This window comes from Takifugu flavidus, chromosome 4 (genome assembly GCF_003711565.1).
Source record: "Takifugu flavidus isolate HTHZ2018 chromosome 4, ASM371156v2, whole genome shotgun sequence".
In the NCBI taxonomy this organism is placed as follows: Eukaryota; Metazoa; Chordata; class Actinopteri; order Tetraodontiformes; family Tetraodontidae; genus Takifugu; species Takifugu flavidus.
In genome coordinates this window covers 15,011,835-15,028,484 of record NC_079523.1, presented here as the reverse complement: position 1 = coordinate 15,028,484, position 16,650 = coordinate 15,011,835, and the positions used below count along the sequence as shown (strand labels likewise).

The 16,650-nt window shown below is 46.8% G+C and overlaps 2 protein-coding genes across 7 annotated transcripts in view; both read right to left on the bottom strand.

Moving 5' to 3' along the window:
• LOC130524722 (copine-9-like) overlaps positions 1 to 16,650 on the bottom strand; it is a 110,608-nt gene that overhangs the window by 72,672 nt on the left and 21,286 nt on the right. For all 6 annotated transcript variants that reach the window (XR_008950205.1, XR_008950206.1, XM_057031135.1 and 3 more), the window contains exons 5-6: positions 15,381 to 15,420; positions 13,378 to 13,457 (exon numbers count right to left, since the gene is read on the bottom strand). Coding sequence is in view for 4 of the 6 variants with exons in the window: in XM_057031135.1 (XP_056887115.1) it covers positions 13,378 to 13,457; positions 15,381 to 15,420 (120 nt within the window). In the remaining 2 variants the exon portion in view is untranslated. The remainder of the gene's footprint in view (positions 1 to 13,377; positions 13,458 to 15,380; positions 15,421 to 16,650) is intronic.
• Positions 4,510 to 9,351, bottom strand: LOC130524739 (uncharacterized). Its single transcript, XM_057031166.1, has 2 exons — positions 8,169 to 9,351; positions 4,510 to 7,766 (listed from the first exon to the last, which is right to left on the bottom strand). Exon 2 carries the CDS (start codon positions 7,737 to 7,739, stop codon positions 6,747 to 6,749), a length of 993 nt encoding a protein of 330 aa, XP_056887146.1. The 5' UTR covers positions 7,740 to 7,766; positions 8,169 to 9,351; the 3' UTR covers positions 4,510 to 6,746.

The following is a 16,650-nucleotide window of genomic DNA, read 5'->3' as shown; positions in this document are numbered from 1 at the left end:
TAAAAATATTCTTTTAAAACAGCATCAGCAAAAATGCAACATTATTGATACGTATTGATGGATTAATGCAACCTGCATGAATGAGAACACACCCAACAATGGTGGGTCCATGTAAGAGAGCTCATTTTAGTAATGTTACAAGTGTTTTTAAATAAAAAGTTTATAGTTCCAAACAAATAAAATGCACAAATGTGTGTAATGCTAACATTACTGCCTTGAGGCCGACCCTCACGGCCGACCCTTCCCACCCTAGTCACGGACTGTTTTCCCCCCTCCCCTCAGGCAGGAGACTACGGTCCATTCGGACCAAAACCTCCCGCTACATGAACAGCTTCTTCCCCTCTGCCATCAGGCTGCTGAACACCAAGTGACTTATCACTTAAGCACCATGTACAGCAGCCAGTCGGAATCACGAACAATACATTACTCCTGCATTGACCTGCACTATTTCTTACTATTTATATATATACTGTATATATATATCTTATTTTATTTATCTTATTCTAGTGTTGTCTTCTTTATGTTGAATGTCGCAGCGTCACACCAAGACAAATTCCTAGCTTGTGTAATACTGTGTATTACATGAACAATGGCAATAAACTGATTCTGATTCTGATCTGATTGAGGTATTTCACTCCGCTGCAGTACTAGTACACAGTACTGCTCTAAAGTGTATTCGAAGGTATTTTCCCTGTGTTCTGCCATTTGGAGCAGGTTTTGTGGAAGAATTTGTGAGCCCTGAGAAGAAATCGTGATCACATCATCATGATCAACATGGATCCTAAAATAGAGCTGTTGCACCTTTACTGCTTAAATGTTATCTCGACTGGAGCTGAAGGAACAGCGGACACCTCAGATGATCGCCTGCTGTTTAATGGCTGCCAGAAACATCCAACACCATCAGCAAAACCCCATCAAACCCCCCGCAGAATCTTGAGTTCCCTCCCAGCACTGACGCAGCCTCTGAGGGTTATGCCTGTGTCCCTGCGGCTCTGCTGGGGTGGAGGTGTACTGCTGTTCTCTGCTTTAATCTGTCTGGAGGAGAAATAATCTCTCCAGTGTAATAAATCAGGTGAACTGTAAAAGACTCAGGTGCAGGTGTTATATATAGTGTTTGTTTGATGGGACAGCCAATTTAAAATGTCAATTAGACATTGTCTCACATTTAACTAAATGTTACAAAGTCTAAACCCAAATGTTAAATCTTGATACATAAAAATCATTAAGGACGAAACTTTTCACCTCACCTCATCGTTTGGCGGAACCCACAGAAACCTTTTCTTCCTCTTTGGTGGCAAACTTCTTGCAACAGCTGTGACGGGTGCAGTTTGGACCCAAATGCAGCACTCCCACCTGCATGGGCTCGCCCCCCCAGATGCGGGCCCTGTGAGAAGGTTGGGGGTGGCTGGAGACCCTCACAGGTGGGCAGACGAATGGTACTCCGCCCCTCCCTGGCGTAGCTCTCTTCTCCTTGCCTGGATGCGCCTATCCAGCCTAGAAGTCAGCTCGATGAGTCCATCGAGGGAGGGCGGAAGATCAAAGGAAACCAACGCATCCTTTATGTATGGCGCTAGCCCATTGAGGAAGGCGTCGCACTGGGCTGCTGGGTTCCAGTCACTAAGCCGCGCCCGGATACGGAAGTCGATAGCGTAGTCAGCAACAGGCCGACTTCCCTGCTTCATGCTCATGAGTCCCCCGGTGGCATCCGGGCCCAGAGAAACAGGCCCAAAAACCTTACGAAGTTCCGCAGAGAATGCCTGGAAAGAGGAACAGGCCGGCGTGCCCCTCTCCCACTCTGCCGTTCCCCACAGGCGTGCTCTGCCAGTCAGGTGATTGATGGTAAAGGTGTAGGGCTGCAGAGCAAACAGGATTGAACAGTTCGTGAGGAACAGATTGCAGCCCTCTGGGTCCCCAGAATAACGCTCTGGGGTACCCACCCGGGGCTCTGGAGCAGTGCCTGGTGGGGGAGCAGGAACCGGAGGAGGAGGAGCTGGAGCAGGAACTGGAGCGGCCGGTTGTGACACTGAGACCGCCAGCTGTTGGACCTGGGTGGCTACTGACATTAATGCCTGCTCCAGGGCCGATGCTGTCTGCCGAGCCTCTGCAGCATTGGAGGCTAGCTGGGCCTCGAATTGTTGGAGCCTTCCCTCCACTTGGTCCAAATGAGACTGAGGTGGTGACGAGTGTGCTGGGTCCATGTTTGGCCAGATTGTACTGTGACGGGTGCAGTTTGGACCCAAATGCAGCACTCTGGAAAGCTGGACCATAGTAATGACTTTTATTAACACACGGGCAAACAGGAACTCAGGCTAAAATTTTTCTGAGGCCTCCGTCTCAGCTTCCTCTTCGTTCTCGTCGCTGGATGCCTTGGACGACAGGGAGGACAGAGCCTCTAAATTGGCACCCCCACCAACATTGGGGATCTTGGAGGGCTAGTCAGGGTGACAGTGATGGAACTCACGGATGAGCTGCGCATCCAGGATGTGACGGGCCGGGACCCATGACCTCTCCTCTGGGCCGTATCCCTCCCAGTCTACGAGATACTGCAGACCCCTTCCACGGCGGCGAACTGTGAAGGCAGGACCCCCATCAATAATCCGTGGAGGTGGTGGCGGCTGAGAAGCAGGCACCAACGGACTCTCTCGAACTGGCTTGATCCTGGAGACATGGAAGGTTGGGTGGATCCACATGGCACGGGGCAGCTTGAGCCTGACAGCTGCAGGGTTGATGACCTTCTCAATAATAAACAGCCCAATGAACTTAGGAGCCAGTTTCTTGGACTCCACCCTCAAGGGAAGGCCTCGGGTTGAGAGCCATACCTTCTGCCCCACCAGGTAATTGGGAGCCCGGGAACGATGGCGGTTGGCTGCCGTCGAGTAACGGTCAGCTGCCCGTAGGAGAGCAGCTCTGGCCTGGGTCCAGGTCCGGTGGCAACGGCGGATAAAAGCCTCGACGGACGGACAGGAAGCTTCCTTCTCCAGGGCTGGGAACAGCGGAGGCTGGAAGCCATAGGTGCACTGGAAGGGAGAAAGTCCAGTGGCGGAGCTGGTTAGGGTGTTGTGGGCATATTCCACCCACAGTAGCTGCTTGGACCAAGTGGAGGAGTGTCTGGACGCCATGCAGCGAAGCGCCGTCTCCATCTCCTGATTCACCCTCTCCGATTGGCCGTTGGATTGGGGATGGAACCCAGAGGACAGGCTTACGGTGGCCCCGATGAGGCTGCAGAACTCCCGCCAGAATACGGACGTGAACCGGGGACCCCGATCAGAGACTATATCCGATGGAAGGCCGTAGAGCCGAAATATGTGCTGCAGAACAAGTTCAGCAGTCTCCTTGGCCGATGGAAGCTTGGGTAGGGGCACAAAGTGGGCCATCTTGCTGAACTGGTCTACCACATTAAGGATAGTGGTGACTCCGCCCGACAGTGGCAGACCGGTAACAAAGTCCAGCGAAATATGGGAGCAGGGTTGATGTGGCACAGGCAGAGGTTGCAGGTAACCGGCAGGGGCCTGGTGGGAGGATTTGTGCAGACTGCAGATCGGGCAGGCGTTGACAAACTCTCTGGTGTCCTCCTCTAAAGTGGGCCACCAGAACCGCCGCTGCAGGACCTCTTTAGTGCGCTGAATCCCTGGGTGACAAGTGAGCCGGGAGCCGTGGGCCCATTGCAGGACGTCAGACCTCAGACCCCCCGGTACAAACAGGCAGTCAGGAGGGCAGGAGCTGGGACCAGGTTGGTTCTCCAGGGTGGCTTTTAAAAGCTCCTCTACCTCCCAGGTGAGAGAAGCCACAAGGCAGGGAGCAGGAAGAATGGTGTCTGGGTTAAGGGCAGTGGGCCAGATTCACGAAGCGTTCTTACGAACAAATTTGTTCTTAAGTCCCACTTACGAACAGTTTACGAAGATTGTGGCATTCACCAATTTCTTCTTATCCTGGATTTATTCGTAGGTAAGAACAAATCCTACGAACACTCAGGAGTACTCTTGCGCACATTTCAGTGCCGACATGTTGGCATGGTTGTGTTTTCTTCTCTTGTGCAGTTCAATAAAATTCAATATTACAATGATAATTCTGTCATATTTATTTATTTATTTGTTTATTTCCTATTTTTGGTGATTTACGGAGAATTTGAAAATTATGTAAATGTGCCAATGACTTAACATTAATCAACCAAATTGGAAACCATGCCAAAACTGTCTTTTTATTTGATTTTATCTTGATTTATTTTATTAGGGGATCGAGGATATGCTCTGGTTGTTGACACCACTGACCAACCCTCAGACTCCACAGGAAATTTTATTCAATCAGATGCATGCGCGCAGTCGCTCCACCATTGAACGCACCATCGGCATGTTAAAGGGGCGCTGGATGTGTTTGGACACAGATCCACAACGCCGTGAGGATGTGCGTCCTGACGCAATGATGGGGCCAGACTGCAGGCACGCGGTTCAAGTTTGAGCGCGATTAATTGCCCGTTTGTGAATAAAATGCATTATTGTCACAATCCGAGCACAGCTTTTACACGTTTATTTTTTTTACATTCTTATTTTTTTTACATTCTCGTTGATTTCTTTAAGCGTGTTGGCTATAGTCATCAGGGTTGAGGCAATTTTATCAAGCGTGTTAGCCATCCTTTCTTGATTGTTCAACACGGCGTCAGAAATCAGGCGTGGAGAGGCAAGCTTTGGGCATTTCGCTTTGGGCATTTTGCTGCTTTTTGCTCTGTCGACAGGGTCCTGCTGCAGTTCCTTTTATGGGCATTAGTGGGCGGTGACTTATGCTAATCGTATGTTAATTAGACTCACCTGGCACGCGCTTTCAACTTACGAACAGATGGCATTCATCAATCTAAGAACACAGCTGCGAACAATTCTGGGGCTTACGAACGCGTTGGTGAATCCGACGTAGGGTTTTCTTAAGAAACTTCTTAAACACAACTTAAGAAAGAATCTAAGAAGATTCTTAAGAACATATTGGTGAATCTGGCCCAGTGTCTTCTGTTCCCAAGAACTGGCGAGATAGAGCGTCAGGCTTGACGTTGCGGGAGCCTGGCCGATAGGAGAGGGAAAAGTTGAACCTGGTAAAGAAAAGGGACCACCTGGCCTGACGGGAGTTCAGTTCTTAGCCGATCAGATGTACTCCAGGTTCTTGTGGTCCGTCCAAACCAGGAAGGGCAATTTAGTCCCCTCTAACCAGTGACGCCATTCCTCCAACGCCAGTTTCACCGCCAACAGTTCTCGGTTCCCAATGTCATAATTTCTTTCTGCCGGAGACAGACGTCGGGAGAAGAAGGCACAGGGATGCATTTTCTGGTCATCAGCAGAACGTTGAGAGAGAACGGCGCCGATCCCCACATCAGAAGCATCCACCTCTACTATGAACTGCCTTTCAGGATCAGGAACCAGGAGAATGGGAGCTGAAGTGAACCGGGCCTTGAGGTTCTGGAATGCGTACTCGGCATCCTGGGACCAATGGAAGGGTGCCTTGGAGGAGGTGAGAGAAGTGAGTGGAGCGGCCACGGTGCTGTATCCCCGGATGAACCTTCGGTAGAAGTTGGCGAATCCCAGGAACCGTTGCAGCTGTTTCCGGGACTCGGGGACGGGCCAGGAGGTGACGGCAGAGACCTTGGAGGGGTCCATCTCCACACTGCCTTGACCGATAATGTATCCCAGGAAAGAGACGGAGGTAGCATGGAATTCACACTTCTCAGCTTTGACAAACAGCGAGTTCTCCAGCAGGTGTTGGAGGATGGCCTGGACATGATGCACGTGTTCCTCCTTGGAACGGGAGAAGATCAGGATGTCATCCAGGTAGACAAACACACTCTTGTTGAGCATGTCTCTCAAGATGTCATTAATGCCTGGAATACGGCCGGGGCATTAGTAAGGCCGAAAGGCATGACCAGGTACTCATAGTGTCCAGTGGGTGTGTTGAAGGCGGTCTTTCACTCGTCCCCCTCCTGGATCCGGACTAGGTGGTAGGCATTGCGGAGATCCAACTTGGTGAAGACCAATGGATGGGCGTGGTCTGGTGAGTGATGGTCCCTAGGAGATGGCCATCCAGGGCGCTGGCAGGAACTGAATGTGGTAACGGAACCCGGTCGATACAGAGCTGGACGACGAGCTCCTCATCGATCAGGCTGACATCAGCCCCAGAGTCTATGAAGGTGGCGAGGGTGTGAGAGAGCCAACAGAAGCCGGACGTGAAACAATGGCCGTGGGCAGGGGGCAGAGTCTTGAGTCTGGCTCAGCAGTACGCCCCTGTCTACTGCTGAGCCCTCCCTTTTACTGGGCAATGAGAGACAAAGTGCCCAGCCTGGCCGCAGTAGAGACAGAGGTTCCCCTGGTGTCGTCGCTCTCGCTCGGCAGGAGTCAGGCTGGTGCATCCCACCTGCATGGGCTCGCCCCCCCAGATGCGGGCCCTGTGAGAAGGTTGGGGGTGGCTGGAGACCCTCACAGGTGGGCAGACGAATGGTGCTCCGCCCCTCCCTGGCGTAGCTCTCTTCTCCTTGCCTGGATGCGCCTATCCAGCCTAGAAGTCAGCTCGATGAGTCCATTGAGGGAGGGCGGAAGATCAAAGGAAACCAACGCATCCTTTATGTATGGCGCTAGCCCATTGAGGAAGGCGTCGCACTGGGCTGCTGGGTTCCAGTCACTAAGCCGCGCCCGGTACGGAAGTCGATAGCGTAGTCAGCAACAGGCTGACTTCCCCCGGTGGCATCCGGGCCCAGAGAAACAGGCCCAAAAACCTTACGAAGTTCCGCAGAGAATGCCTGGAAAGAGGAACAGGCCGGCGTGCCCCTCTCCCACTCTGCCGTTCCCCACAGGCATGCTCTGCCAGTCAGGTGATTGATGGTAAAGGTGTAGGGCTGCAGAGCAAACAGGATTGAACAGTTCGTGAGGAACGGATTGCAGCCCTCTGGGTCCCCAGAATAACGCTCTGGGGTTCCAGAGCTCTGGAGCAGTGCCTGGTGGGGGAGCAGGAACCGGAGGAGGAGGAGCTGGAGCAGGAACTGGAGCGGCTGGTTGTGACACTGAGACCGCCAGCTGTTGGACCTGGGTGGCTACTGACATTAATGCCTGCTCCAGGGCCGATGCTGTCTGCCGAGCCTCTGCAGCATTGGAGGCTAGCTGGGCCTCGAATTGTTGGAGCCTTCCCTCCACTTGGTCCAAATGAGACTGAGGTGGTGACGAGTGTGCTGGGTCCATGTTTGGCCAGATTGTACTGTGACGGGTGCAGTTTGGACCCAAATGCAGCACTTTGGAAAGCTGGACCGTAGTAATGACTTTTATTAACACACGGGCAAACAGGAACTCAGGCAGACAAGGAAACACAGGAAATAGTCCGTTCTTCAGGCTCCGGGCCCGCACAAAGTCTATGGGTTGCAGGCTCAGGGAGTGGGTCGAGCAGAGATGGAATGCGGCACCAAAGGGGAAGGATGTAAATCCTCGGAACCATGCAGTTCCGCTGACAGCGGGCAGTAGTGACAGAAAGGGGCTTACAGGAGATGAGGCTGACGATGTAGCGGAGCAGACTGGGGACGAGCAGCAGCGAAGTCGGGGCCAGGCGGAGAAGTCAAAACCAGGTGAGCAGACAGGAACCAGAAACGCTGAGGCAGAAGTCGTAGTCAGGGGCAGAAAGCAGGTAGGTTGTCCGGGGAACAGGCGAGGCAGGCAGAACGGAGACAGGCAGGGTCGGTAACGGGTCATCCGGCAGGGAAACAACGCTGGAAAGTCTCGCATCAAAGCAGAAGAACAATCTGGCAAAGACTGAGAGTGCAGGGGAGGCTTATAAGCAGGGCTGATTGGGAATAAGCTGCAGCTGTGCTTGCTTTATCCCACTTTAATTTCATTTTTAAAAGTAAGTTTCTTTTGATAATTTTGTTTCACCCCAAAAACATGCAAAAAAGTTTATGAATCGTAAACTTTATTTAAACTTTATTTTACAAACTTTGTAAAAGTATTTCTTGAGTTGTATTTTGTATTGCACGTGGCAGAGCACTATTGCCTTGCATCAAGAAGGTTGTGCTGTCCATGACATTTTGTGGTGTAATTAATTGTGTAAAGGCATGTTCCTATTCTTTTTAGCCACAGAGGTCAAAAGACTGTGCTGGCTTCTCTTCAGTGGCCACCCATTAAATCCAGAACAGACATTAAAATCTTTCTCCTGACCTTTGAGCTCCTCAGAGGTGCAGGTCCACCATCTAGAGTAGGTCCATGTAGACAAGATGACAGCACCAGATCCTCACATTAGAGCTCTCCAATCTCAGAACAGGATTTACTGCTGGTTCCAGAACCTTTAGCAGTAGAACAGGCCCCCTGCTGAGGGACCAGCTTCCTGTCCAGGTATGGGAGGATGATGAGGATGAAAACCTTCCTCCGTGAGAAGAGCTACAATTACTAATTCTGTAGCTACAGCCATTATGTTAAGCTAGTGCTAATACTTAGAGCAGGAGCAGCTAACCTTTAGCATCATCTTAGCTATTATGCTACAGAACATATTATGACTCTTAAATGTTTCTTATAATGACAACTCATGTTCAAATAAAAGAAATAACAACCTTTGTGTCTCATGACTCTACACTCAGTAGCTCAGGACAGCCCACACTCATGGAGGTCATTCAGCTGCGGTCCGTTTCTTTTATTCAGCTTTGGGATGGTTCTACATCTTCATCAGAGCCCATTTGAGTTGAATTAAATGGACTGGACCGGATTTTTGAAGCACACACCTTACAAAGAGAACTTCTTCCAAGTTCTCTTCATACAACTTTCAACCTTCCTTTAGAGTCTAGACAAACTCCTTGTTGCTAACAAGCTGCACTCAGCTAGCCTTTGCACTCAGCTAGTCATTGACATACATTAGCATTGGGACCTTATCAAATCAGCCAGATTAGCATTGGGACCTAGCTAAACAATATACACTCCACCCCCCCCAAACTTCCTTCATCAGCCACAAATGACTGCATTGCATCCATATTCATGCCCTGCCAAAAACACGGAATCATGGGATAGTAGCGCCACATAGTGACATGGTCACAATATGTGGAAACAATTGAAATAATGTGAGTGGTCACAACAGACCCAGTCTTTCCCCTCCCCACATCTCCATTGATCCACCTCACCTAACACACCCTCATGATGTGCACCTAAGCTGGAAATCCACTGTCCCTGGCAGGAATATGATGGAGGACCATCAGAGCGGACCGTTTGGATCCCGTGTTGTTACTTAACAAATCGACCATCAAGCCGGCTTCCTTCAGGTCCTTGTCCGAACTTTACAAATCTTTCAAATTGGGGCCAATCCCTTTGATGAATGTGTCTGCTCTCCTCTTTCTGTCTTCCCTCTGGCCTAACTCTTCTCCTCCTTTACCCCTTTATCCATCAGAACATTTGCGTACAGCTTTGTCAGATTAAAGTATTATAGAAACTCTTCAAAAGGAGTTTTGACTGCAGGAAAGGAAACATTTAATGGGTTAATAAAATAATCTTTGAATTTGTATGATCTAAATGTTGATGCTAACATGCATTTATCATACAACCTGGGGGATAAGACTAGAAAGGAAGTGGCATTCTTGTAAAATAGACAGCTATCATGTAGCCTGGAAAGACTGTCTATTAGTTTACAAAAAGGCCCTCCGCAAGGCTAGAACAGCTTATTTTTCTTCTTTAATTGAGGATAATAAGAACAACCCCAGGTTTCTTTTCAGCACTGTGGCCAAATTAACCAAGAGTCACAGTGTTTTAGATCCACATATTCCTTAGTGGTGAAGACTTCACGAGCTTCTTCACTGATAAAGTTCTAGCTATCAGAGAAAAAGCTAACCAGGCCATCCCAACAACTGGACCATCACCAGACGTGCTGACTGTGGGAACATACAGGTTCTCCAACGAGCCCTTAAACTCCTTCAGCCCTATATATTTTTCTGAGGCGTCTTCGCTAATTCAGAAATCCAAGACCACCATGTGTCTTTTAGATCCCATCCCAACACACCTTTTGAAGGATGTTTTACCATTGATAGGCAGTTCTATCCTGGACCAGATCAATGGTTCTTTAGTGACAGGTTATGTAACCCGGTCCTACAAGGTGGCAGTGATTAAGCCATTTCTTAAAAAAACATCACTGGATCCTGATGTCTTAGCAAATTATAGGCCAATATCCAACCTTCCTTTTATCTCTAAAGTTCTTGAGAAGGTGGTGGTGACTCAGGTACTGCAGCACCTGCAGAGAAACAGCCTGTTTGAGATGTTTCAGTCAGGCTTTAGAGCTCATCACAGCACAGAAACAGCACTTCTTAAAGTTACTAATGATCTTCTTATAGCTTCAGATCATGGACTGGTCTCTATGCTGGTTCTGCTGGACCTCAGTGCTGCTTTTGATACAGTTGATCACAGCATCCTGTTACATAGACTGGACCATGTGATTGGGATTAAAGGGACAGCACAAGACTGGTTTAGATCATATTTATCTGATAGATACCAGTTTGCTCATGTCCATGGTGTTCCCTCCTCATACAGTAGGGTTAGCCACGGAGTTCCTCAAGGTTCTGTACTTGGATCAATCCTCTTCACATTGTACATGCTTCCCTTAGGGAACATTATTCGGCAGCATGGGATAAATTTTCATTGTTATGATGATGACATTCAGCTTTATTTATCCATGAAACCAGAGGAGACAGAGAAGTTAGTGAAGCTTCAGACCTGTCTTAAAGACATAAAGTCCTGGATGTCTTCAAATTTCCTCCTCCTTAACTGAGGTCATGGTGTTTGGTCCTGAACCTCTCAGGGATAGATTAGATCAAATGATCACTCTAGATGGTATCTCATTAACATCTAGTCTCTCTGTGTAACTTTTGACCAAAACCTCTCCAACTCACACATTAAAACAGTCTCTAGAAGTGCCTTTTTTCACTTGATAAACATCACAAAGATCAGGAAGCTACTGACGCGGCATGATGCTGAAAAGTTAGTCCATGCATTTGTTACTTCCAGGCTGGACTATTGTAATTCTTTAGTATCAGGGTGTCCAAACAACTCTTTAAGAAGCCTCCAGCTGATCCAAAATGCTGCAGCCAGAGTTCTGACAGGTATTGACAAAAGAGATCACATAACTCCTGTAATGGTGTCTCTTCATTGGCTGCCCGTTAAATTTAGAATAATTTTTAAAACCCTTCTTTTGACCTACAAGGTCCTCAGAGGCCTAGCTCCATCCTACCTGGAGGAGCTAGTGACACCTTACCAGCCCAATAGACTGCTCCGCTCTCAGAATGCTGGTCTACTTGTGGTTCCCAGAGTTTCTAGGAGTAGAATGGGGGGCCGAGCATTTAGCTACCAGGCCCCCCTGCTATGGAACCAGTTCCCTGTCCAGGTACGGGAGGCTGACTCCATCGCTACTTTTAAGATTAGGCTTAAAACCTACCTCTTTGAAAAAGCTTATTGTTACTAATTCTGTAGTTCCAGTTACTATTATAGACAGACAAATTATCATACTTAGGGGGTCGTCTAATCATTACGTTAACATCTTAGCTATGCTGCTATAGGCCAAGGCTGCCGGGGTGATCACATGATCACCTGACCGGCCTCTGTCACCCCACTGGGTCATGGTTTCCTCTCCTCTCCTTTCCTCTCCTTTCCTCCTCCTCATCAAGCAGACTAGTTATGCTGATTCTTGTGTAGTTTTTCTGTTTCCCCCCCCCCTCCTCCTGTATTCATTTACAGGTATCACCGCCTTCAGAGCTGCATGATGACCTCTGGCCCCGCTGTATAAATAGTGTATTTTCGTATGTGTTTCTGTGCTCTGTGCCCGTTTCTGTGCTCTGTGCTCTGTGCCCGTCCTCTCCTCTCCTCTCCTCTCCTCTCCTCTCCTCTCCTCTCCTCTCCTCTCCTCTCCTCTCTCTACCCAGCCAGCCATCAGCAGGAGGGTCCCCCTAGTTTTTCCTTGCCACTGTTGCTTGTCTGGAGTTAGGCCCTGGGATTCTGGAAAGCGCCTTGAAACAATTTTGATTGTAAAATACGCTATATAAATAAAGATTGATTTGATTTGATTTGATTTGATAAGCTGGAATTTTCCTTTAATACTGTACATGTAAACATAAAATGTCTAAATACTTCTAATAAATGTGGTTCATAGATGTGGTTTCAGACAGTCGATACTACAGTACGAGCATCTCTACTTCAGTATGTTCTGTCATTCTCCCTCGCTGCAGCTCAACTCATCTCCATGGCAACATTCTCTGTACAACTCAAAATAAAAACAACACAGGAAATTGTCTTGCATTGCAACTCGTCCAGCGTGTCGAATGCGACCTTGTTGGGCGAGCCTAGGATGAGTCAGGCAGCACCAGTGATGGGTCAGTACCTGTATTTCCTAACTTGTATCCAACCTCATTTATGTGCTTTTCAATATCTAATTACATTCAATTCACAAAAAAAGCCCTCACCAAATATTGATGTTCATTCTGCACTTAAACCTCAGAAATGTTGCATCTAAAACCCAAAAATGCAGGTAAAGACCATGGCCCGTACTAGTTACCATGGAAATCCCACTGTCCTCAACTGTAGTTTTGGTCTTGCCTGTTCTGTCCCTTCCTAATCCTTCAGAGTAAAAAAACAACAAATGTCCACTCAGATCGACATGTCTGTGTTCGGACCACACAGGTCAGATGAAGAAGAACAGACACGCTCCTTTCCTCAGGACTTCACCCAGAATAAACTTAATCAAAATATTCAATCGGGTATGTTCAACATCAAAGAGCAAAGAGCGATGCCAACTCAACCTAGCTAAAGGACGACAATGTGTCGGTGTCTCAAGGTTTTCAAGAGTCACCTAGACTGTTGGAAGAATGCCTCTCATCCATGAGGCCTCTTCGGTTGTCGCTGAAAGAAGAAAATAGAAGCATTTTCCACTTTCTTGGAACAGTCCAAGTGACTTTTGAAGACCTTGAAGAATGAGTATGACCTGGAAGAATGAGTATGACCTGGATGAATGAGAACTTTCGTCAACAGCTATGTCCATGTAGATTAAAAAGGAACATTAAAACAGGCATTTCCTTGAATATTGTGCCTACTGTGTATAGAGGCTTGATCCTTGGTACCATTATCTGGCTACGTTTTGTTATCTGGTGCTAATTCACAATAGCATATTCCTGTCCTGTTATTCTGCTTCTATTCTCCGAGTTCCTTTAGGACCTTGATGTCTCAATTTAAGCTGCAGTTATGTGCTACTGACCCACTGTTTCCTTTTTAGTGATGCCCTGTCTGAGCTCTTGGAGCCCCCCTAGTGGCTGTTTGCCAATGTTAACTTGTGATGAAAACTAAATGTTTAAAATTTAAGAGTGTAGAAATGAGACAAAAATTCAACCATAAATCTAAATTCTTTACTCACGAGAGCATTCGATCCAGTCGGCTGCCGAGTGAACCAATGATTTCCCCCAAAGTACAGAAGGTCTGACCTAGGAAGTCCTTCAGAGACCAGAACAGAGGCAACAATTCACATGATGGTGAACTGTTAGACACCGCTAAATGTGATGGCAGAGTTTTACAGAGTAGCACGGGACCATCATCTGGACTGATGGTGAGATTAATTCATCAAACATGTGGACCTACCTTCTGCTCATCCAGGTGTCCAGACATGACAGAAAACATAGATACGCGTTAGAGGAAACACCTTCATGTGATGTCATCCAAACATCCAAAGGAAAAGCTCAGTGTTGTGGGGCTAATTTTGAGCTTTAGTTGAAATTACGCTTTCTGATTCTCATGTTTTTATGGCAGATGTGAAGCTGTGGACCTATATACCTGTGGTGTATAGCTTGTTTTCAGGTGCTTGTCTGTGCCATTAGGATTATGAGCTCTCTACAGTTTCACACACACATATTATATATATATATATAAAATATATGTGTGTGTGTGTGTGTGTGTGTGTTTATACATGCATACATACATACATAATACATACATACATACATACATACATACATACATACATACATACATACATACATACACACACACCACACACACACACACACATACATACATACATACACACACACATATGCAACTATACATTATTTTCACATTTGAATTGATTTGAGGACATTAGGGCTGTGAATCAGAAGCTAATATCAGTCCGAGACTATGATCTAGATCAGGGGTGGGGAACCTCCGGCCTCCGGGCCGTATACGGCCTACGAGACCATTTCTACCGGCCCGCAACGCAATAATATTTTAATATTTTATATGTGCACTTATACAGCGGGACCATTCGCTAAACTCCGCGAGTGCGTAGCAGCAGCGGTAGCGTAGTAGCGTATTTTTGCCTTTCGTATCCTGAAATTTCTTTCGTAACAAGATGAAATATTTTCCCGTTTTCTGAGATAAAACAGACGGTTATGTTATGTCCGAGTCAAGGTCAGGGTCAGTGAACACAGCATGTGATGTACGTAGTGGGCTGGACTGATTGACACGGACGAAAAATGCTTAGCGAAAAACGCTAAACTCGACGAGTTGAAAGGACAGATGAGTTTGGATAAAATTAATGCTCTTCGCCGGAGTTTGGAGGCTCAACAAGCAGCTTTCACACGACCATGTACCGACAGAGAATATTACGCGTGCAAGTTTTGTGGTGAGTGAATTAATAGCCACGAAGCTGAAACCTCACGCCGAAGGAGAGTTCGTGAACGCGCCTCGTATCGCCGCTGAGGCGCTCGCGCCGGACAAAGTAAAATTCTTTCAAAGCGTGAATTTCTTTCGTGAATAACTACTGAACTAAGACATATATTGTTATGATTCCAGTGGCTAACGGTATGTTTTTATGGTCAAGGAATCTAAATATGTAGTCAAAGTATATGTGGGACTAATATTTATGGTGGAAATCACAATATGCCAGGAATTGTTGCGCTTGGCGGAGGTCTGCGCTCTCCAAGTGCTTTCTAGTTGTTATTATTATTGTCTTTATCTTTCTTTCTTTTCATTTATTTTCTGATTATCTTGTTGTATTGCAGTTTTTGTGAGTAGAGGCCTCGAACAGGCCCTTACGGGTCTCTTGCCTCAACTCTGCACCTCTTTTTATTGTTTTGTATGATCATGAAAACATATTTTACTTGTCATTTTATTCTATTTATTTGGTGATTTTATATGCATGTGTGCTAAATAAATAATTCAAACTCAAATGCAGCAATCATGAGACTTAGTAACACAGTGGTTTTTGTCTTTTTTTTGCATCCCTAGGTATGTGTTCATAATAGTATGGCCCTCGGAAGACTTTATAAAAATTGAAATGGCCCTCGATATGAAAAGGGTTCCCCACCCCTGATCTAGATTAAGAGAATAAGGTCCAGTTCGGGCCCCGACCCAGCTCACAGGAGACAATAAGATTCAGCTTACATGTTTGGAGAAGTTCGAACTCTTGGTGTTCACGTTGTATCTGCAAATGAAAAAGATGTTACAGATAATGGAGCAGGAAGAAAGTCAATGGCTCTCCTGGGAATATCAGGACCGGGGATCTTGCCGTTTCTCCCACATCTGAAACACGACTTCAAAACAACCACATCAGACCTGCAGCCGTTTCAAGATGAAGGCTGAGTCGGATATCTTTCACTCTTTCTGACACAAACAAAAGGTTATGTGTTTACAGCATCACAACAATGATCCTGCCCTTCCTTCACCAATCAGTGTTCCCTGGACTGCTGGGATGTATAATCCCCCAGGGAAAAAGAATAAGACGAACTGACCCAAACACAAATAGTATCTGATGTACACTGATGAGCTAATGTCCATCTAGCATCAAGACAAGAATCCCTGCTGGGAGAGCTTTAAAGTCTAAAATGTCGAAGTCTGATATATTTTTTCTCAAAATGTTTACCAACAAAATTTAATGAGCTTGTTTTTTTCTGCATTCACTTTCTTTCAGACTGCATTTGCTCCTGCAATGAAAACAAAACTTTCAAAAATTGTCACGCAGTGAGATTAAAGACAGCCCCTTTAACACACAAGTGCAGAGCAGCAGAGGTTGTAGCAGTGGTCGAAGCATGCAAACAGATGGAAATCAGTCATTTGTAAAGAATTTCAGTCATGTTGAGTTTTCATTTTCCGGGAAGATTGATGTCATCTTAGATGTGCAGCTGGTAGGGAAATGCAAATGACCTGACTGACATTTGTTTCAACCCACAATGCACCTCTGTTTGAGGGCTTTGAGGGGCCAAAAACAGCTCATCTTATCCGAGGATCAGCATGCGTTTCATGGTCAGAGCCATCACATGGCTCCACATGTGCACTAAAAATAACCTGTGGAGGAGCTGATGTTAATAATTGATGTCCTCCACTTAAGGGTGCGCTCTTTCATTGGGATCCCCTGTCATGACCTCATCAGAGGTAGCCCGTAGGCCTCCTGGGATGGGGAATGATCCATATCTTGGCCACCCTTGCTACCACATTCCACTCTTTCTAACTTTTCTGTTGATTCTGAGGGTAGAAATAAGATAGTACAGACACAAGAATAGACATTTCAGGAGCTTTTCTAATATGAACAAGTGATTCTGGGGTTCAACTAGAACCTAAAATAGAACCAACATTCCAAATCAGATTGGTAAATAGACAGAAGGTGGATAATTTCTGGATTCCCAGTAAGAAGGAAGGCTTAAAAAATAAGGTTCTG

Excerpts from the sequence above, each read along its gene's own strand:
- LOC130524739 (XM_057031166.1), bottom strand. The coding sequence starts at position 7,739 with ATGCGAGACTTTCCAGCGTTGTTTCCCTGCCGGATGACCCGTTACCGA.